Below are 18,623 nucleotides of genomic sequence, written 5' to 3' on the forward strand. Positions count from 1 at the left end.
TGACAATGTTTTATGACTTGTTACTTTGATGAAAATCTTGTCTCATTAATTCTACAACATTGATGATAGACAATGTTAATACTATATCAGGTGATAGAAACCTGATTAAAGGTTCCAGAAGAGTTTATACCATTTCACTAGTAGCATTTGATTCCATGTGAATGACACTTTATACGATGCTAGATCCAGAAGAATCTTGTAATGCCAACTTGGTCCTCTGGGATAAAAGGTCGTATGCATGTATATTATAAAACTAGAAGTTTTTATTTAGTGACTAGTCTACATACACACTTAAAAGGTATAATGACATGTTGTGCAAATTATCATTTTAATGAGCCAAATTTCTCGCCGCTAGGGGGAGAAGAGCCAGTTTCAGAAGAACATCGTGAAATTATTTGGAATGCATTAACTTTGACTCATCTTAATCCTCGTACAAATCAATATGAACTAGAAGTTCAAAGGATCCTTCATTTGCAAAATCTTGCAAATCAATTACCAGATGCATTCATTAATACAAAGAAAATGACAAAGTTATATATCCCGACTACAAATACTCCAACACGGATTGATGTCCATGTAGGACAGTTAACAAATGAATCTAAGATACGCCTGAAACGTGGTAAACCTGTCGGCTCAAATGATGTAACCCCCCGGAAGAGGAGAACCCAAGAAAAACTTGGCACTCTAGAAGAGACCATCAAAATGACTTATCAATTTAAAATTGATAAATCTATAGCCCTAGAAGAGGCACAAATAATGTTGAAAGCCCCTAAAGAGGCACATATTGAACAAGAAGCCCTTGAAGAGGCACATATTGAACGAGAAGTCCCCTAAGAGGCACAAGTACCAAAAAATTGTAAGATCTCAATAAGTTATGTGCACACGAGAGAAAAATGGGATAGAAATAATATTGTTATTAACAATATTTTCGCTTTCCAAGTGGCCTCCGATATCATAAGAAATGATGAAGATGCCGAACCACGAAATGTGGAAGGATGCCAACATAGAAATGATTGGCCAAAATGGAAAGAAGCTATACATGCAGAGTTAAACTCATTAACAAAATGAGAAGTTTTTGGACCTGTAGTCCAAACATCTGAAGATGTAAAGCCTATTGGGTACAAATGAGTATTTGTACGAAAACACAATAAGAATAATGAGATTATAAGATATAAAGTGCGATTAGTAGCACAAAGTTTCTCGCAAAGACCTGGTATTGACTACGAGGAAATATTCTCTCCTGTTATGGACACAATCACACTTTGTTTTTTAATTAGTTTGGCAATCCCAGAAAGACTAGATATGTGTCTCATGGATGTTACTACAATATATTTATATGGATCCATGGATAATGATATATACATGAAAGTCCTTGAAGAATTTAAATTGTCTGAAGCAACTTTTACAAAGCTTCGTAGCATGTACTCAATCAAGTTACAACAATCCTTGTATGGATTAAAGCAATTTGGACGCATGTGGTACAATTGCTTTAGCAAATACTTGCTAAAAGAAGGGTATATGAATAACCCTATATGCTCATGCATCTTCATTAAGAAATCAAAAACTGGATTTGCAATTATTGCAGTGAATGTTGATGACTTAAATCTTGTTGGAACTCCTGAAGAGCTCACAAGAATAACAAATTACTTGAAAAAGAAATTTTGAGATGAAAGATTTTGGAAAAATAAAATTTTGTTTCGACTTGCAGATAAAACATTTCTAAATGGAGTTTTAGTACATTAATCAACATATATTAAGAAAGTTTTGAAACATTTTTATATGGATAAAACGCATCCTTTAAGTTCTCCAATGGTTGTTAGATCACTTGATGTGAAAAAATGACTCATTTCGTCATTGCGAAAAAAATGAAGAATTACTTGGTTCTGAAGTACCATATCTTAGTGCTATTGGTGCACTTATGTATCTTGCCAATTGTACACGTCTAGACATTGCTTTTTTTTTTTTTGTCAATTTATTAGCAAGATATAATTCCGCCCCAACTCGAAGACATTGGAATTATATCAAACATATATTGTGTTATCTTCGCGGAACTACTAATATGAGTTTATTTTACTCAAGGGAATCAAAGCAACAATTGCTTGGATTTGCAGATGCAAGATATTTTTCAGATCTACATAAAGGTAGGTCACAAATAAGATAAGTGTTTAATTGCAATGGTACTGCTATTTCATGGAGATCTATCCAACAAATAATGGTGGCCACATCATCAAATCATTCAGAAATACTAGCAATTCATGAAGCAAGTAGTGAATGTGTATGACTAAGGTCAATGATCCAACATATTCAAGAAACATGTGGACTACCTTCCATCAAAGGCAATGCAACCAAGTTACATGAAGATAATTCTACTTGTATTGCACAAATTAAAGGGGGATTAATAAATAAAAGGTGATAGAACTAAACATATCTCCTTAAATTCTTCTATACTCATGAGCTTCGAAAGAAATGTGAGATCGATGTTCAACATATTTGATCATGCAATAATCTAGCAGATCTATTCACAAAGGCATTACTTTCGACCACATTATAAAAGTTAAGATATGACTTTGGAATACGAAGATTGAGAGATCTACCATTTGAAATGTTGAAGAAATCATAATCATGTTTACATGAGGGGGATAATGATAATATGGATATACTGCACTTTTTTTTCCTTCGTCCAAATTGTCCCACTAGGATTTACTGGCAAGGTTTTTAACGAGATAGTTGTAGTAATCCAAAAGAATATTGTACTCTTTTTCTTTTACTAGGATTTTTCCCATATAGTTTTTCCTAATAAGGTTTTAATGAAGCATATTCTTATGATCATCCAAGGACGAGTGTTATAAAATATGAGATTATGTACCACTATGGTAATTTATGGATGATCATCCATAAATATCTTGTATAACTCCCTATAAAAGGGAGAGACCCCTAATGAGATTCAAGAGAGTTTTCTCGTGCATTCTATTGTTTCTTTCTTGTTTTTTTCTTTTCTCTCTTTGTTTTACAACAAAATATAATTTTTATGAAAAATATATTTTATTTTTTATTTTATATAAATAAAAAATTCAAAATTTTAACCAAACAAAATGTTAGAATTATGGTCAAGTTTTTATTTTATATAAATAAAAAATTAAATATTTTAATCAAGTAAAAAGTAAGAATTACATTCAAGTTAGAATCATAAGTAAAAAGTTAAAACCATGATCATTAATTCTAATTTTCATATGAAAAATTGAAAAATATAAATAATAAAATAACATGAGAAATATATTTTTATTTAATTTATACATAATAAAATTTATCAAATAAATAAATATTTTATTTAGCATAAATATATAAAATCTTATATCATAAAATTCTAATTGTATTTACTATGTATTTATTTTTATATTAATTATTTTATCATATATTATTATTTTATTTTATTTTTAAATATTAATAAATACAAAAAGATGAAATGGTTAAAAAAAATGAAATTCTAAATATTTTATAAGAACATGTGTAGTTAACATATTTAAAAAAACAAAAAAAAAAGTAAAAAATGACGTCATATTCTAGGTAAAGGGTAGAAAGGGGAAAAATGAAAAATAATAGGAAATATTGGTTCGCCACGTGTAAAAATTAAAAAATGAAAATTGAATTAATTGATTGCATGAGAGAATAATTAAAAGGTAATACTTTAATTATTATTTTTATTGGAGTGCATGCTTTTGAAATTATTTTTCTCCACATGTATTTTGAAAATCAAAAATAAAATTTCTTGGAAAATCTATTGCTTTGGCCCTTGGGCAATGCGATATTACATGGTTTTTCCTTAAAAATTTATCCTGTAGGAAAAGTACAATGTTTTTGAAAAGGTGATGCCAGCGCAGCAAGTAAAACCTGGCCCGTTACATCATGTCCGTACCACCCCCTCTGAGTTTGAACTCGACGATTATAGCGCGCATTTGAATTTGAAATGCCTGCAACGGTCACATTTACTGGTCCACTCCTTCTATTATACATCTCTTCTCTCTCTCTAACACAACACAACCCACACACATTCTCTCTCTAAGCCCTTGCTCTCCCTACAATGGCTTCTCTCACTCCAGGTATCCTTCTAAAGCTCCTCCAATCCATGAACTCTAACACCAAAGTCGCCGGCGAGCACCGTTCCGCCCTCCTCCAAGTCATCGGCATCGTTCCTGCCCTCGCCGGCTCCGATCTCTGGCCCAACCACGGCTTTTACGTCCAGCTCTCCGACTCCCTCAACTCCACCTACGTCTCCCTCTCTGACCGCGACACCGACCTCATCCTCACCAATCGTCTCCAACTCGGCCAATTCGTCTATGTAGATCGCTTCGACTTCGACTCTCCCGTTCCCCGTGTTTGCGGCATCCGCCCAATTGCCGGCCGCCACCCATTTGTTGGAAGTCCTGAACCACTCATTGCTCGCATTTCCCCTTCGAAAAAGGATTTTGTCATTCAGCCCGTTTCAGATTGGGATCAGTCGGTTGATCCAATTGCGGCCTATTTGTCGAACAAGAAAATTGACGATGTGAAAAATGATGGTAAGGAATCGAAAATTGAGACCAAGGGGGAAAAGGGTAGAACAAGGCAGGTTCTTGGTACTAGGGACAATAATGGGGATTTGGACGAAACTAAGGTTTCGGATAGGCCTCAGCGGTTCTCATCTCCGGCAGGTGCGAAAAGATCAGTCTCTGCTGGGAAGAAGAATGTGGCGGTTGCGGAGAGAGATCCGTCTCCAGCAGGGAAAGGGAAGAGGTCAGCGTCACCAGTACCATCTAAGTGTATGGTTCCTAGTTTGGTTGTGGCACGAGAAGAGAATAGGAAGACATCGAGGGAACCTGCAATTATAGTGCCTTCGAGGTATAGGCAGCCATCTCCAAATGGGCGGAAACAGGCCTCACCCAATGCAAGGAGAGCTTCAATTTCTCCAGGGAGAAGGTTGTCAGGCGGTTTGAAGTTTTCGCCTGCTGTTGGGGGTGCCCCAGATTCTACTAGCAAGAAGAAGATGGCAACTATAGTTGCTGGGATTTCAAAGGTTTCTGAAGCTCTGGTTGGGTCTGCAAAGGCAGGTAGGAAGAGTTGGGACGAACCACCAGCGGCGGTGGGCTCTGGGGAGCTGAAAGAGAAAAGCCTTGCAAAAATTAAACCAGATGTGCAAGCTATTTTGCGAACTCAGGTAATATTCTGTGCATATTTTCATAATTTCAGAATATTCACTTGTTTAATACTTTGTCCTGAACATCTGGTCACATAATTGAGATATATGATCTTACATAAGGAACTGAATTTTTAGATCCAGGGTAGATCATCATGATCGTAGGGGACTTTCTCCTTATATCATACTTAGTTGCTTCTGATATTTTTTGCAATCAAATTCATTTTTAAATTTATTCTGTCCCCTTTCCCCAATCACCCATCTCATATTTTGGTGATTGTGATATCATGGGGCTGCAAATAACGACTTCCAACAAGCCTCACGCTAACCATGTATTTTGATCATTAGGCTAATTCACATATGGATCTGATTCTTCTTGAAGTTTCAATCCACATTAATATTCCTCCCTAATGGAGAACTAACTTGGATTACACCATTGCTTGTGCTAAAATTGAAAAAATGTCTTTGTGGGATGGAACATTTAGAAGACCTAGTTCGAACACTTTGCAAGATATACCATTGTTGTGAAGCAAGTATGATTCATAAGCTCGTGCTCAGCCCCAGGAATAGACCTTGGAACTTCAAACACTTAGTCGCTTATTCATGAAAACTTTTAGCAAGAAATGGACCAAATAGTTCATTTGTTAATGGAGAAGCTCAAAGTTATGCAAGAAAGCTGTATGCTTATCAAATAAAAAATAAAAAATAAAATTAAAGACTTCATGAAAATCCTTGTTGACACAACTATCTCTGATACAACCATACAATAGACTTTTCCCCCGTCATCGTATACAATATGATTAATGGCTCTGCAGTCTAATAGGATATGTAATAATTTTCATTTTGTTTTAGGATTTGATTTATTCCATGCTTTAACCATTGCAACTATGCCAATACGTAGTGTACTAAGTACTGAAATTTCGATCACTCCCAGCTTACTACCTGCTCGCTGCTAATGCTATTTCCTTGTGATTCTCAGAATATCAATTAATCTGTCCTGCATCATGTGCATATGGAAGTCCTGTTTTTCTTTTTCTTTATCTTTTTTATTTTTTATTATTATTGTACATACATGAATGCAAGTTTGATAATTAAGGCAAGGTAGAAGCTATTCCTATATAAAAGGATAATAGAGAAGTTAGGTAGTATGATTTATCTCTTTAGCTCTTCCCTGTGATAACTCTATCCAAGACTATATTAGGGTCAGTTCTTAAAAATGGTTATCAGTTGTTTTTAGGAGTAAATTTCTGATTGGGAACTCAAATATGAATAACAGTTTTCTCTACTTATTCTCCATAAAATGCCAACGTGCATTATACAATGCAAATGTTTGTGACTTACTTTTCTCTTTCTTCTTGTTTTGAGAGCAAATGTTTGAAACTCAAAACAAGTTACAAAAAGCATTTGAAAACAACTTAAATTTCTTCTAAAAGATCACTTTAGTTTTGTAATAAATTCTGAAAAAAATATTTTCAATCCAAAATTTGTTAAACATGTTTTTGAGGTTTGGAAAATTATTTTTTGTTCTAAAGAATTAAAACTTGTTACTGAGAACAGTTTCCAAATAGGCTCTTACTAACCGTACTCCCAATCCTTACAGGAACATGCAAGTTTTATGAAATGATTCTTATATATAAAATCGTTCTTGTCTGGCAGTTTAGGTGTTCATAAACTTTAAACGTGTGGCAATAATGCATAGAGATGAGAAGAAACTCTGTGCCTGGCACTTTCTGATGTTCAATTTCAATTTTAGTACTTCTTTAATGTTTATACGGTTCATTTGCTGCATTTTCTTTGCCCTTGCATACTTAGCATGATATATACCGGCCTTCTGATAATTCTAACTTAGACGTGCAATCTTCCAGGCTGCTATTTCTAGGCGTCTAAGTGATGTGCATGGTCGACAAGCAAACCAGGATGATTCTTCTACCAATGAGAAAACAAAACCTAACTCAGCAGAAGGATGTCTGGTACCAGAGAAGCCGACCTGTGAGGCTCCAGCAATTACAGTTCATGAGAAGAAATGGACTGATGGCAGTGTTCCATTGGATACAGTCTCTTCCAGCCTTGCAAAACTAGGAAAGGTATGAATAATGATTAGAATGGAACTAAGACTCATTTGCCAGCAGTAACTTGGAATTCATAACATCTATGTTGAATCCCTTAGTGTGCTTGGAAGATTAAGAAAATGGGTTTCGCATATGTTGATTAAATGCAGGAGGCTATGCAAAGGAGAGTTCTTGCTTCTAAAGCCGCAGCTGAAGCTTTGGAAGAGGCCACTGCTACGGAGTCTATTATAAGGAGTTTAAGGTAATCATCCTATTTCTTCCGACACACATTAATCACTAAACCTATCTTAAGATACCCACCACATCTTTATCCTCCTTGTATCAGCAAAAGATGTCATGACACTAGTCTAAAGTACAGTAATCATTGTTCAATATGCAAGGTTGGAAATCCTTGAACCACTGTTGACTGATTTTTGTCAATATATTTCAGCATGTTTTCGGAGCTTTGTTCAAAATGCAAGGTTGGAAATCCTTTACCCACTATAGATCGATTTTTGTCAATCTATGATGAAGTCATGAGATCAACCGCATTCGCTGAATCAGTTAGCACTTGTCACCGCTCTGACATACCTCATGACAGTTCAAATTCTACTTCTCTTTGGGTTGAAGCTGCTTTAGCCACTGATCTTGGCATAGTCTCACTCCTAACGGGACTGAATATCGACTCTCAGCCAACATTGCAGAAGAGTACATCAAAACGACAGGCTCTCACTGCACCTGCCAAAAACCATCTGAAGGTTTCCTCATTGCCAGCTTCAGATCCTACTATCGGTTCATGGACGAGGGGTAATGGGATGAAAGAGACCATAGAACTTGCAATGAATTTGCAGTCTGAGATGCAAATGTGGTTTGTGAAGTTTGTTGAGGAGTCCCTAGATGCAGGTTTCCGGGTGTTTAGGGAGTCCAAGGCTGATGTCTGCAGCATGCTGCCTCCAGAATGTGGCCCAATTGCAGCAATCTTATCACAGTTGAAGAGAGTAAACGATTGGTTAGATCGCGTGGCTTCAAAACAAGATGAGTTGCTGACAGAAAAGATCGAACGATTAAAGAGAAAGATCTATGGATTTGTTATTCATCATGTGGGAACAAGTCTGGATAACTCCTCCTCCATTCCTTCCTCTTGCATCTCCATGTCCTAGTTGCTTAAGCCCATTAAGACAACTCAGGCCTCTCGACTGAATTGTTTCATTCTTAATGTAACCAGCCCCTCCATTTTCATTGAAAATGATATTTGCTTCATTCTCAGAACAGCTAGTTTCTTCTATCAGTAAATCATTTGAGATTTTGCTTCCTTGCAAAAGAAAGAAAATCATGACTAGGATTCTTGTTGTTTGGTAGTGGAAATTATGGCATTAACTTTATGCCCTTTTCTTGTCAAGAGGATAAGGGATAAACAAATTCGTACAAACACAACACATGATGGAATTCTGATGGCCAGGGTAACAGGAGTATTGTGCTGTTTTCTTTTCTTCCTGAATTTTTCCTTTTTGGTGAAATTGGTAGGGGTTTTACATGTTGTTTCATTGGAAGGCTAGATTTTACACAAGATCCCTCGTCCGTCCCGTCAGTGCTTGTAAATTATTTATTTTAATTTTAAAAAATAAAAAATAAATTGCCGACCCTCTCACTGCCATAGGAGGTGAAAATGAAATTGAATTCCCAATGTATCTGTCCTGTGTTTTGATTCTTGTCCTTGAAGTGAAAAGGGGTTTAGTCATTTTCTGGATACGTTTCTCATATGTTTGGGCCCTATGGGCCCCTCTTAGCACCACAAGTTTGACCAAACTCTTCGTTGCTTTTCATATTCTTTTCCCCCTTTGGATCCAATCATAATTCGTATGAAAACAGAAAACCTACCACTCAAGATTTGTTTTTGAAAACAGTTTATTTGTTTTCAAAACAAGATTTTATGAACTGGTTTCTATTTTGAGGCCCATAACAGAACCAAACCGAGGCCCATTAACGCGCATGGGTGCCAAGTGTCCTCATCCACAACCACACGTAATGAGAAGCAGGTGCTGCCAAGTGGCAGTAGGGTCCACAAGAACCCATCTTGATGGGGTGCACGGTGTGGGCGCGAAGCTGAGAATCAACGCCCAGGAGCCACGCCGAGGTGGGGTGGTCACCCTGGGGGAGCTGGAGAGGGTTTCTTTCGCTGGTTTCTGTATTTATATATAAAACGCAGCCCCATTTTTTCATTATTCAGGTCTCGTCACAACCTACGTTATCTGAATCTCTCATATGTACACTATCTTCACAAACCCTCGTCTCCGCATTTCGAAACCCTAACCCTACCCTTATCATCTACCTTTTCTCTCCCTATCTCAATCCTCCGCTCTCGCTCTCTTCCTAGATCCTTCCAATCGATCCGCCGCTGCCGATTCTTGGAAGAATCTGATCATCGGCGTGTTCTCGGAACTCTAATTCGTCGATTTGATCTCTGATTTTTCCTTGTTTGGAGGATTGAGCTTGTTGTTTGTGAGGGAAATGGCGGGAGGAGGGAATCGGAGGGACGACGGATCTCTGGTGATAAACAGCACGAATGTGTTCGCGGCGCTGGGTTCTCTGAGAAAGAAGAAGAAGTCGGAGAAGGAGAGTTCGTCGTCGTCGAGGAGCAAAGGGGCGTCGAAGAAGGCGGAGTCGACGGAACAGCCGCAGGTGTTTTGGGCTCCGACGCCTCTGACGGTGAAATCTTGGGCCGACGTTGATGACGAGGATGACGATGATTATTATGCCACCACGGCTCCGCCTCAATCGGGTTGGGGGCCGGCGGATCCGCCCAAGGCTAAGGAGAGTGTGACTCCTGTAGAGGTTTGGAGATTTTCTACCATTGTTTTTCAATTGGTCTGTTTTTTATTTATTTATTTATTGGATTCAGCATTTCTTCCTTGGATAAAGGATTGGTTATTGCTATTGAGTTTTATATTTGAATAATAGTGAATGTAGGGGAATATTTATATGTTTACACATTTTATGCCGAGACGTGCAACTAATCCTGTAGCAGGTTTCTGTGGTTTCGTTTGATGCTAATGAATTTTTGCATGGACAAGGTGGGCTGAAATTTCGAACCACTTGTTGGTTTATGCTTTTTACTCGATTGGAGATTTAGGGGTTATCACTATATGCGCTCTGTTATGTAATCCTTGGTGGGAGTCATTTATGCATCTCTTCATGAAGAGAGAGAGAGAGAGAGAGAGAAGGGGGAGTGGTTTGGGGAGGGCGGCAAACAGTTATGTATGTAAGGAAGAGGCGGCTTCCTACAGTGGTTTAATAGGAGAGGAATAAAAACAATGCTAGAGAAAATGGTGGGCTTGGGAAAGTATTTTTGTTCCCACTTGAATGACTGGGTTTATTTACTGTTGTTGTAAATTTACATATGTTAATTTTATGGATAAATTGAAAATCCCCTAGTCATGCAAGTGGCAGCTTTGTTGTCATTCCAAAGAAAAATGAATTGAGAGCCTTTTAGCGGGTGACATGGTGTATCTTGATGCAGTGGGAGGCAACTGTTGTTGAGTTTCCTGTGCCACTAGACTAACATGTAAAAAGATCCTCCAATTTCAGGCTATAGTTATGCTGCATTAATTCTGCCTTCCCACATTCACTCGAGGAACTTGTTTGCTTGGGAGCAAGCTAAGGGCACTGAAAAATATCTTCTAGCTGTTGGGAATACATACATTGCATGGTATTAATGTTAACTTAATTTTAGTTGGTGGATAAGAATATGCAAGTAGTCTTCTCCTGTGCCTGGAGCTCCCTTTCAGTAATTTTTTTTTCATGACAAGGTGACTGGATTGCCATTAGTCATAAATCCTCAAGCACCACCCTTTTGTGAAGCAATGCTCCTTGTCTTACGTTGTGTTACAAGATGGTAAATTATTAATTTGATTCATTCTGTAACTTTCATTTAATGTCTAAATGCTAAAAATTTTAGGAGCCTAAATGACAACCTTTCTTGTAGCAAAATTGATGGAGACTTGCTTACCATTTTATCATTATGGAGAAACTGCACCGGCATTGATCAAAATTGTTAAATCTATGCCCTAACTGAATCTCTAGATCTTTCTCTCCTTTTTTCTGTTTCAATAGGTAATTTACTACTGTTTTACAGATATCCATTTATAAACTTGAATTAATGCCTAATACTCTAGATGTCTAGTGGAGGCTAGTAGCTCAGGAGATGGCTTTTGATTTGGACATCTCAAATATAGCACATCCTACATGGTAGCTGTTGCACTGTTGTTGTTAAGAACCGTTTTGTTTGAATCTCAATGAGATCTTTAGGCTTTTACAAGATATCAAAGCTATTACAATGAATAAAGGATGCTGAGGATATGATGTAGCTCGTGGTTGTGGGAATCCCTTTATTGCCCATATTCATGTCAATTTGGCATTTGGCTTGATGAAGGCAACTCATAAGGTCAGAGATGGTTTGTTTGTCTCAAAGCTTCCCCATTTATTTGAATATTTTTTTTTAAAAAAAAATGAAAACTGTCTTTGTGTTAAGCATTGCTACACACCTCGCAAATCAATGGGTCTTTATGCTCTTATGTATCATAGATGGTAATTTTTAGTTTAAAATACTCAAGTTATAAATCCAAATCAATGTTTAGTTGTGAAAACATGTAGGTGGGCTTAAGTGACACCCTTGCCAGTTGTCTTGTATTTGGGTGACTAGTGTAAATTTCAGATATGGGATGTCATCCATTGTATTTTGCTTTATTAACTTGGAGTGTGATTTCAAATCTTAGAAGGGGATATGTACCTGTTGAGAGTTGTTTAGAATCCCCATACCAGAATCAATTATGCAGATGATAGATATAGACATGCATAGTTGAAATCATGGAAACAACTTATAATAGTGAGAATGAGAACAATGTTATAACTAATTGAGTATAGCAGCAGGAAAATGCTTAGCTTTGAAAAAACAATACAAAAAGTTTTGCACAAGGCCAGATTTAGTCAAATCTGATATTTTAGCAAGGTCATGTTACATTTATAATTGGCCAGTATGGGTGAAAGGAATTGCATTTGGTCATGTTTTAGTTAGGAGCTCATTCAAGATGAAAAACATGTTTAATTGTTTTTTGGCAAGTGGTTTGCTGCTTATATTGGTTACTGGGTATACATTTGTAGGAAGCATTTTAGTTAATAGTGAAAACAGAACAGAGATAATCCTATAATCAGAAGCTGCATTTCTGTTGAAGACAGAGAATTAATTGAAATGCTAGTTAAAAACAAATAAAATTGGAAAAAAAAACTCAAGCATCAATTTCTGCATTGGAAGAAAATATGTGTCTGACTAATTGCTTTAGGTTCAGTATCAAGCGAAAATCATAGGAGCTATGGAATGTTGACTCTCACAAAGCCCAAAGTGCTTGTGTCAACATGACTTAAATGTATCCTTACTACATTTGTTTATCTATCTCTTTGTCAAGCGGTTATTCTGATTACCTAAGATTTATCACTGCTTGGTAAAATGTGAATTTAGATGCATGCTTGTAACACATGGATTGAATGCTTAAGTGGCATAGGTGCGTGCTTGGGTGATCAAAAGTGTACTGTGCTAGTGGGTCTTTGATAGTGACATTTCTATATTTAGAATTCATTCAAACTGGTTCCTAAACAATGTGTTCTCTAAATATTATAAATTACTTGGAACATCTTTATCCCTTTATGTTGATCTTGAGAATCAAATTTTAAATTTGCTGCACTAATTTTACCTTCCTTTTTATGCTCTTCTATTGTTTCTCCTAAAGTTTATTGTTATTTCTTAGTCTGTGCTGACTAATTTTTTTTTTTTTTTTTTTCATTTTAGATAAGTTAGATGTCAGAATATGAGGAGTATTTCATGAAGGGCCTCTGTGCCTTGAGCTAAATTCATTAATTTACAGATTTTTTGGATTTAGTATTTTTCTGTACTGGATTCCAGGAAAGTGAAAGTGAAGAAGAAGGTATTGATGAAATTGATGATGATAACGAGGAAGAGCATGAGAATGAACATGAACCTGAGGTACCAGTGGAAAAAGAGCCAGTCATTAAGAAGCCTCCTGCAGCTTCTTTGCCACCTAAAGATACAGAAAGGCAGCTTTCAAAGAAGGAATTGAAGAAAAAGGGGCTGGAAGAACTAGATGCTGTTCTTGCTGAGTTGGGTTTGATAGAGAGCTGTGGCCAAGATGAATCCCATGGTAATTTAGTGATCTATTATAATACTTGAGCTCACCCATGAGTTCCTTCTGTTCCAATGTGGATGGTATGTTTGAGAGTTTTGTGCATGTGAGCTAGCTATGTGAAACAATATATGGAAGCTGATGGTTTTAGCTTCCAATACCTTAGAGATGTTTTTCTTGATTAGTACCTCCAAGCCATAAGTTGAGTAAACCCCTCCCACTCTTCTACTTGTAAAATCTGAGTTTTAATTGTTTCTGGATCAGATCAAGTTTCATTTGATTGCTGGGAGGCTGAGACTTGTGTAATCTTACTCTCATTCTATCTCCTCCCCTAAAATTTTTTATTTTTTAGAAATCAATTATGTTCTTGCCTTTAGTTATAATGCCTAGGATATGTTATAGTGTTTTGCTCTTAAGGGGCCAGGGGAGTGATAGTTATCAAGCTTTAGTTCTTTTATTATATTGATCTTTTTTTTTATACCAAACATGCATGCATTTGGCTTGTGGTTGCAACTGGAGCTTCCTTCTAGCTTCCAGATATTGTTATAGCTGTGCATCTTCCCATTTGCTCTTTGATTCTTCTTACATGTTCTCCTTCTTGTATACCCAGGTGCTGGGGAAGAGAAAAAGGCAGAGAATCTCAGTGGAGAGTTAGAAAAGAAGGAGAATGCTCCTGGAGAGAGCAAAAGTGCAAAAAAGAAGAAGAAGAAGGATAAAGCTTCAAAGGAAACTAAAGAACCACAAGACCAGCCAAATGATGCTGAGGAAGGAAATGGGATGGAAGAAACTACTGTGCCCGAGAAGGCAGAAGATGCAGCTGCTGTTGACATGAAAGAGAGACTAAAGAAAATGGCATCTATGAAAAAGAAAAAATCAAGCAAGGAGTTGGATGCTGCTGCCAAAGCCGCTGCTAGTGAGGCTGCTGCAAGGAGTGCAAGGCTTGCTGCTGCAAAGAAAAAGGAAAAGAATCACTACAACCAGCAGCCTGTGCGCTAAGATCCTTAATCCTTCTCTCTTCTTTCACATGTATGAGCATGTATCCTCTTGTTCATTTGTTGACTGGAAAATAATCATTGGGATATTTTCGAATGACTTTTAATAGGAGACTTTTGTTCTAATTAGAAAAGAATTATGGTTCTCTCTTTCTCAATGGTTTTCTCCCACCCTTGTGGCAGTTAAGCTTATGCGGAAAGTTTCATGGTTATTAACATGGTCTTGAATTTTTGTCTCATTGCTGCTGTTAGGTACTTATTTTTAATTTTTGGTTGCTTCCTTTTGCCGTGGAAAGCTAGAGCAGCAATTTTAGGAATGAACCAGGGTCGAGGGTGCCATTCTAATTCAGGTCTTTAAGTGTTTTTCTTCCCCAATGTTTCTCCATGTATTGCATTGATCTGTACCCAGGATCAGTCGTGAGTTATTTAAGGAAGACTAAAAGAGAATGTGCAGATGTCTCAATAGGGGATTGGAAACTGAATGGCTGGCAGGTGGGGGTTTTATTATTAGCCTTCAACAACTTCATTTCATGCATTTTTCATGTATTATTCTTTCTCCCAACCCCACAAAATCATCCTCACGTCACACAAAGGATGAAGCAAAATTGACAATGGAGAAAGCTGAGAATTATGGTATTACTGGTATCACCAAAGGAATAATTTAAGATCCAATTCATATAAAGCCCAACTATCTTTGCATGCCAACGCAAATTCTTATGCTAAACTAGTACAAGTTGCACTACTTTGGCACAAGCATTAAGCCCTCCATCAATGGCTCCATGGGTTGAAGAACTCCATTTCCCTCACTTGGAAATCCCTGTAACCATTTCTCATGTTGGTCTTGTCATGCCATCCGGGATCGTTCCGACCGCACCTGGCCACACCCTCTACCTCTCTAACCTGGATGATATAATTGGTGCCCGTGTTTTCACTCCAACTGTATATTTTTATCCATCTCATGCTCTGAGTTCTGACCGGAAACTGGTCATGGAAATACTCCGCAATGCTCTTGCCAGTGTTTTAGTCCCTTACTACGCCTTTGCCGGTAGGATCAGGGAGACCAAAAATGGGAAGCTGGAAGTGTTTTTTGGGCAAGAACAAGGTGCACTCATGGTCGAGGCACGCACAGAAATGGCCTTAGCCACCCTAGGAGACCTTACAGTTCCAAACCCAGCATGGCTTCCATTGGTCTACTTCTGCCCCAATGAAGAGCCATACAGACTCATTAACATGCCATTACTCATAGCTCAGGTTACCTTTTTCAGCTGCGGTGGCTTCAGCCTCGGCCTGCGGCTCTGCCACTGCCTCTGCGATGGCCTCGGTGCCATGCAATTCGTTCGTGCGTGGGCTGCCACAGCAAAAGCGGGCACCTTAATAACAAATCCTAGGCCATGTTGGGATCGAGAATTCTTCAAGCCACGGAACCCACCCATCATAAAATATCCACACATCGAGTTCATGAGGATTGATGATGGCTCCAGCCTAACAATGAGTCTATGGCAAAAGAAGCCAATTCAAAAGTGTTATCGAATTAGCCCAGAATTTCAAGCTCAACTCAAAGCTTTAGGACAACCAGCTGATGGCAAGTTCACATGCACCACATTTGATGCCATGGCAGCTCATGTTTGGAGGTCCTGGGTGAAAGCCCTTGATGTGCAGCCATTAGACTACAATCTTCGCCTTACCTTTTCGGTCAATGCTCGGCAGAAGCTTCAAAACCCGCCATTAAAAGAGGGGTTTTATGGCAATGTTGTGTGTGTGGCATGTGCCACCAGCACAGTATCCAATCTTGTTAATGGCCGCCTCTCTGATACCGCCAGGTTGGTTCGAGAAGCAAGGCTCAGCATCTCAGAGGAGTACCTGAAATCTACACTGGACTATGTTGAGGTGAACAGGCCAAGGAGGCTTGAATTTGGTGGGAAATTGACCATAACACAATGGACTAGATTCTCAATATATGAGTCTGCAGATTTTGGGTGGGGAAGGCCAGTTTATGCTGGAACCATAGACCTCACTCTCACACCACAGGTTTGTGTTTTCCTTCCTGAAGGAGGGTCTGATTCAAGTGGTACAATGGTGGTGTGCATTTGCTTGCCTGAGTCTGCTACCAACAAGTTTACAAAGCATTTAAGTATGATATTGGATTCAAGCCATGAAAATTGTTGATAGCAGCAAACCGTATATCAGTTGTTGAAGCTGGGAATCATGCAATGCTGCATTTCATGGTTCATAAACATTTGATTGTTGAACAAAAATTTATAAATTCATTTAATTTGGGTGGGTGTGACTTCTTGTTCACTTTTTGTGTGTGAAACTCCCTTCAGGGTTTTGTCAATTTAGAAGCTCTTTGCCCACATCTTTGTTGGAGAGAATTAGGATATATATATATATATATAACACAAATATGGATTATCACATAGGATTATTATTATTTTCTTTTGTAAAAAGTTATATTTCAAATATTATTCTTTTTTGGAAGATAATTTTAAGAAAAAAAAAAAACGAGTAATCTTAATATTATAAAAATATTTTTCAAGAAAATTGTAAAAATGATTTTTTTATACAAATTTTGTTAGGGTTGCAATAATGTTGTTTAGTTTAATCGAATGTTATAAAAGATTTCACTTTCTTCACTATACATCAATTGATTTTCAATAATCATCAAAAGTCAATTTAACAAATAGTATGAGATTCGAATTATTACAAATACCATATTGATGGTGGAAGACGGACACGAAATTACCTCTTTCATTAATAAAATAAAATGTCATTGTCTCTCCCTTCGTTACTTGCATTTATATTATTAAATATAAAGCTTTTTTTAAGCCAATGAGAAGGGATCTTCCACCTATGAAAGGGACATTCTCAAGAATATTTTCTAAATTTCTCTTCATTCCTTTTTCTACCTTACATTACTTTTTATTTTACTTTGTAAGGCATTATTAGTATGTCATTTTAAACAAAGAGTGAAATTCTTTCTTGTATTAGATACTTTCGAATTTTAAGTGTTTCAAATTACGTCGAACCTTGTGAAACTTGAGTTTGGACACTTCTAAAAACCATTATCTATTATGGATACCTAATGTTGAAATCCATTTTGATGTCATAAATCTTAAGACAACAATCAAAGAAGACAACAAGGCATTCTTATGGGATTACATTAAAATTGCTTTCATACTTTAGACTGATTTGAAAAAACAATATAACCACTAAAAGACGATAATCCTTCCAAAGGCTCATTATGATTTGATGCATTTGAGGTTGCAAGTCTTCGAAAAATATAATTTTTCATCATTCAAAATTATCTTTCAATTGAAGTTATGGAAATAAGTTACGTTAAGAAAAATATAAACTATTTTTCATGCCTCAAATGTGTTTCTGCACCATCAATATTGAGAGTGTGAATTTACAAAGTGCTCTAAATTGATCTCATGTCTTCTTGTTGTTTGAGCAAAACAACGAGCTTTTGCTAAAAAAAATGACTATTTTTATCTAATTGGTTTTGTGTCATTGCTTAACACAAATGTCATTTTAGCTCATGATTTCAAACATAGAGGTAGACATAAACTTGAGTAAGGACATTTCATGTCATACCACTAGAAATGAAATAATATATGGATAACATAAGAAAATAAAAATAAAAAGATAAGCTTATCAAGGCTTATGAAAACAAATGCTACAAATGTGACATGAAAGGACAATTGGGTGTACACCTAACACCAAAACATTGAATTGAGTTTGATTAGGATTTAATGAAACTATAAGGAAAATATATAGAAATGAATTTTATTGATAGAAATAAACTTATAGTTTAAGTTTGCTTGATGAGATAGAATATTATTTTGGGATATCATATCCCTTTAAATAAGAAATGCATATTTTAGAATATTATTTGCAATAAGATGTGATATCTTAAGGTAGTATATTTAATGAAATATATTATAATTTTTTTTACTTTTACCACTTTATGTAGATTTGTCGTAGCGTAGGTAACAATGACAAAACCTCTAATAACTACTGATCAAGATTACCAAAAATCTTTAATATCAAGGAATGTACGATTATACCATTTCCTAAGTCAAACTAACTTTAGAGGATATTTTGATTTCAATACCGTTGCTTTAACCTTTCATTCATTCCATCAGTAGTCCAATCTCACCCATTGTTTCTTTTTAGATATAATCTTAAGTTTTAATGTTTTTTCGCCGAAAGATAACTTTTT

General features: G+C 36.7%; 3 protein-coding genes across 4 annotated transcripts; all 3 read left to right on the forward strand.

The window, feature by feature from the left end:
* The first annotated feature begins 3,953 nt into the window (after nt 1-3,953).
* LOC100245597 (uncharacterized) lies at nt 3,954-13,335 on the forward strand. Of its 2 annotated transcripts, XR_009466948.1 has the most exons (5): nt 3,954-5,191; nt 7,036-7,254; nt 7,389-7,480; nt 7,670-11,659; nt 13,058-13,335. XR_009466948.1 is itself a non-coding variant. In XM_002281488.4 (4 exons), the coding sequence occupies exons 1-4, from the start codon at nt 4,079-4,081 to the stop codon at nt 8,376-8,378; spliced, it is 2,133 nt and encodes a 710-aa protein (XP_002281524.1). In that variant the 5' UTR covers nt 3,954-4,078; the 3' UTR covers nt 8,379-11,711. The 2 variants fall into 2 exon arrangements, 1 of the variants encoding a protein (XP_002281524.1); XM_002281488.4 differs by lacking the exon at nt 13,058-13,335 and having other exon boundaries at nt 7,670-11,711.
* LOC100245830 (uncharacterized) lies at nt 9,727-14,559 on the forward strand. The gene is made up of 3 exons (XM_002284754.4): nt 9,727-10,050; nt 13,172-13,427; nt 14,020-14,559. Exons 1-3 carry the CDS (start codon nt 9,727-9,729, stop codon nt 14,403-14,405), a joined length of 966 nt encoding a protein of 321 aa, XP_002284790.1. The 3' UTR covers nt 14,406-14,559.
* Nucleotides 14,560-14,845: 286 nt separating this feature from the next.
* On the forward strand, nt 14,846-16,699 carry LOC100267915 (omega-hydroxypalmitate O-feruloyl transferase). Its single transcript, XM_002281495.4, has one exon. It carries the CDS (start codon nt 15,173-15,175, stop codon nt 16,565-16,567), a length of 1,395 nt encoding a protein of 464 aa, XP_002281531.1. The 5' UTR covers nt 14,846-15,172; the 3' UTR covers nt 16,568-16,699.
* The last annotated feature ends 1,924 nt before the right edge of the window (nt 16,700-18,623 follow it).

Source organism: Vitis vinifera, chromosome 11 (genome assembly GCF_030704535.1).
Source record: "Vitis vinifera cultivar Pinot Noir 40024 chromosome 11, ASM3070453v1".
NCBI classification, from domain to species: domain Eukaryota; kingdom Viridiplantae; phylum Streptophyta; class Magnoliopsida; order Vitales; family Vitaceae; genus Vitis; species Vitis vinifera.

Excerpts from the sequence above, each read along its gene's own strand:
- LOC100245597 (XM_002281488.4), top strand. The coding sequence starts at position 4,079 with ATGGCTTCTCTCACTCCAGGTATCCTTCTAAAGCTCCTCCAATCCATG. Across the intron at positions 7,255-7,388 it reads GCCTTGCAAAACTAGGAAAG|GAGGCTATGCAAAGGAGAGT; the intron begins GTATGAATAATG and ends GATTAAATGCAG. Across the intron at positions 7,481-7,669 it reads TCTATTATAAGGAGTTTAAG|CATGTTTTCGGAGCTTTGTT; the intron begins GTAATCATCCTA and ends AATATATTTCAG.
- LOC100245830 (XM_002284754.4), top strand. The coding sequence starts at position 9,727 with ATGGCGGGAGGAGGGAATCGGAGGGACGACGGATCTCTGGTGATAAAC. Across the intron at positions 10,051-13,171 it reads AGAGTGTGACTCCTGTAGAG|GAAAGTGAAAGTGAAGAAGA; the intron begins GTTTGGAGATTT and ends ACTGGATTCCAG. Across the intron at positions 13,428-14,019 it reads TGGCCAAGATGAATCCCATG|GTGCTGGGGAAGAGAAAAAG; the intron begins GTAATTTAGTGA and ends TTGTATACCCAG.
- LOC100267915 (XM_002281495.4), top strand. The coding sequence starts at position 15,173 with ATGGCTCCATGGGTTGAAGAACTCCATTTCCCTCACTTGGAAATCCCT.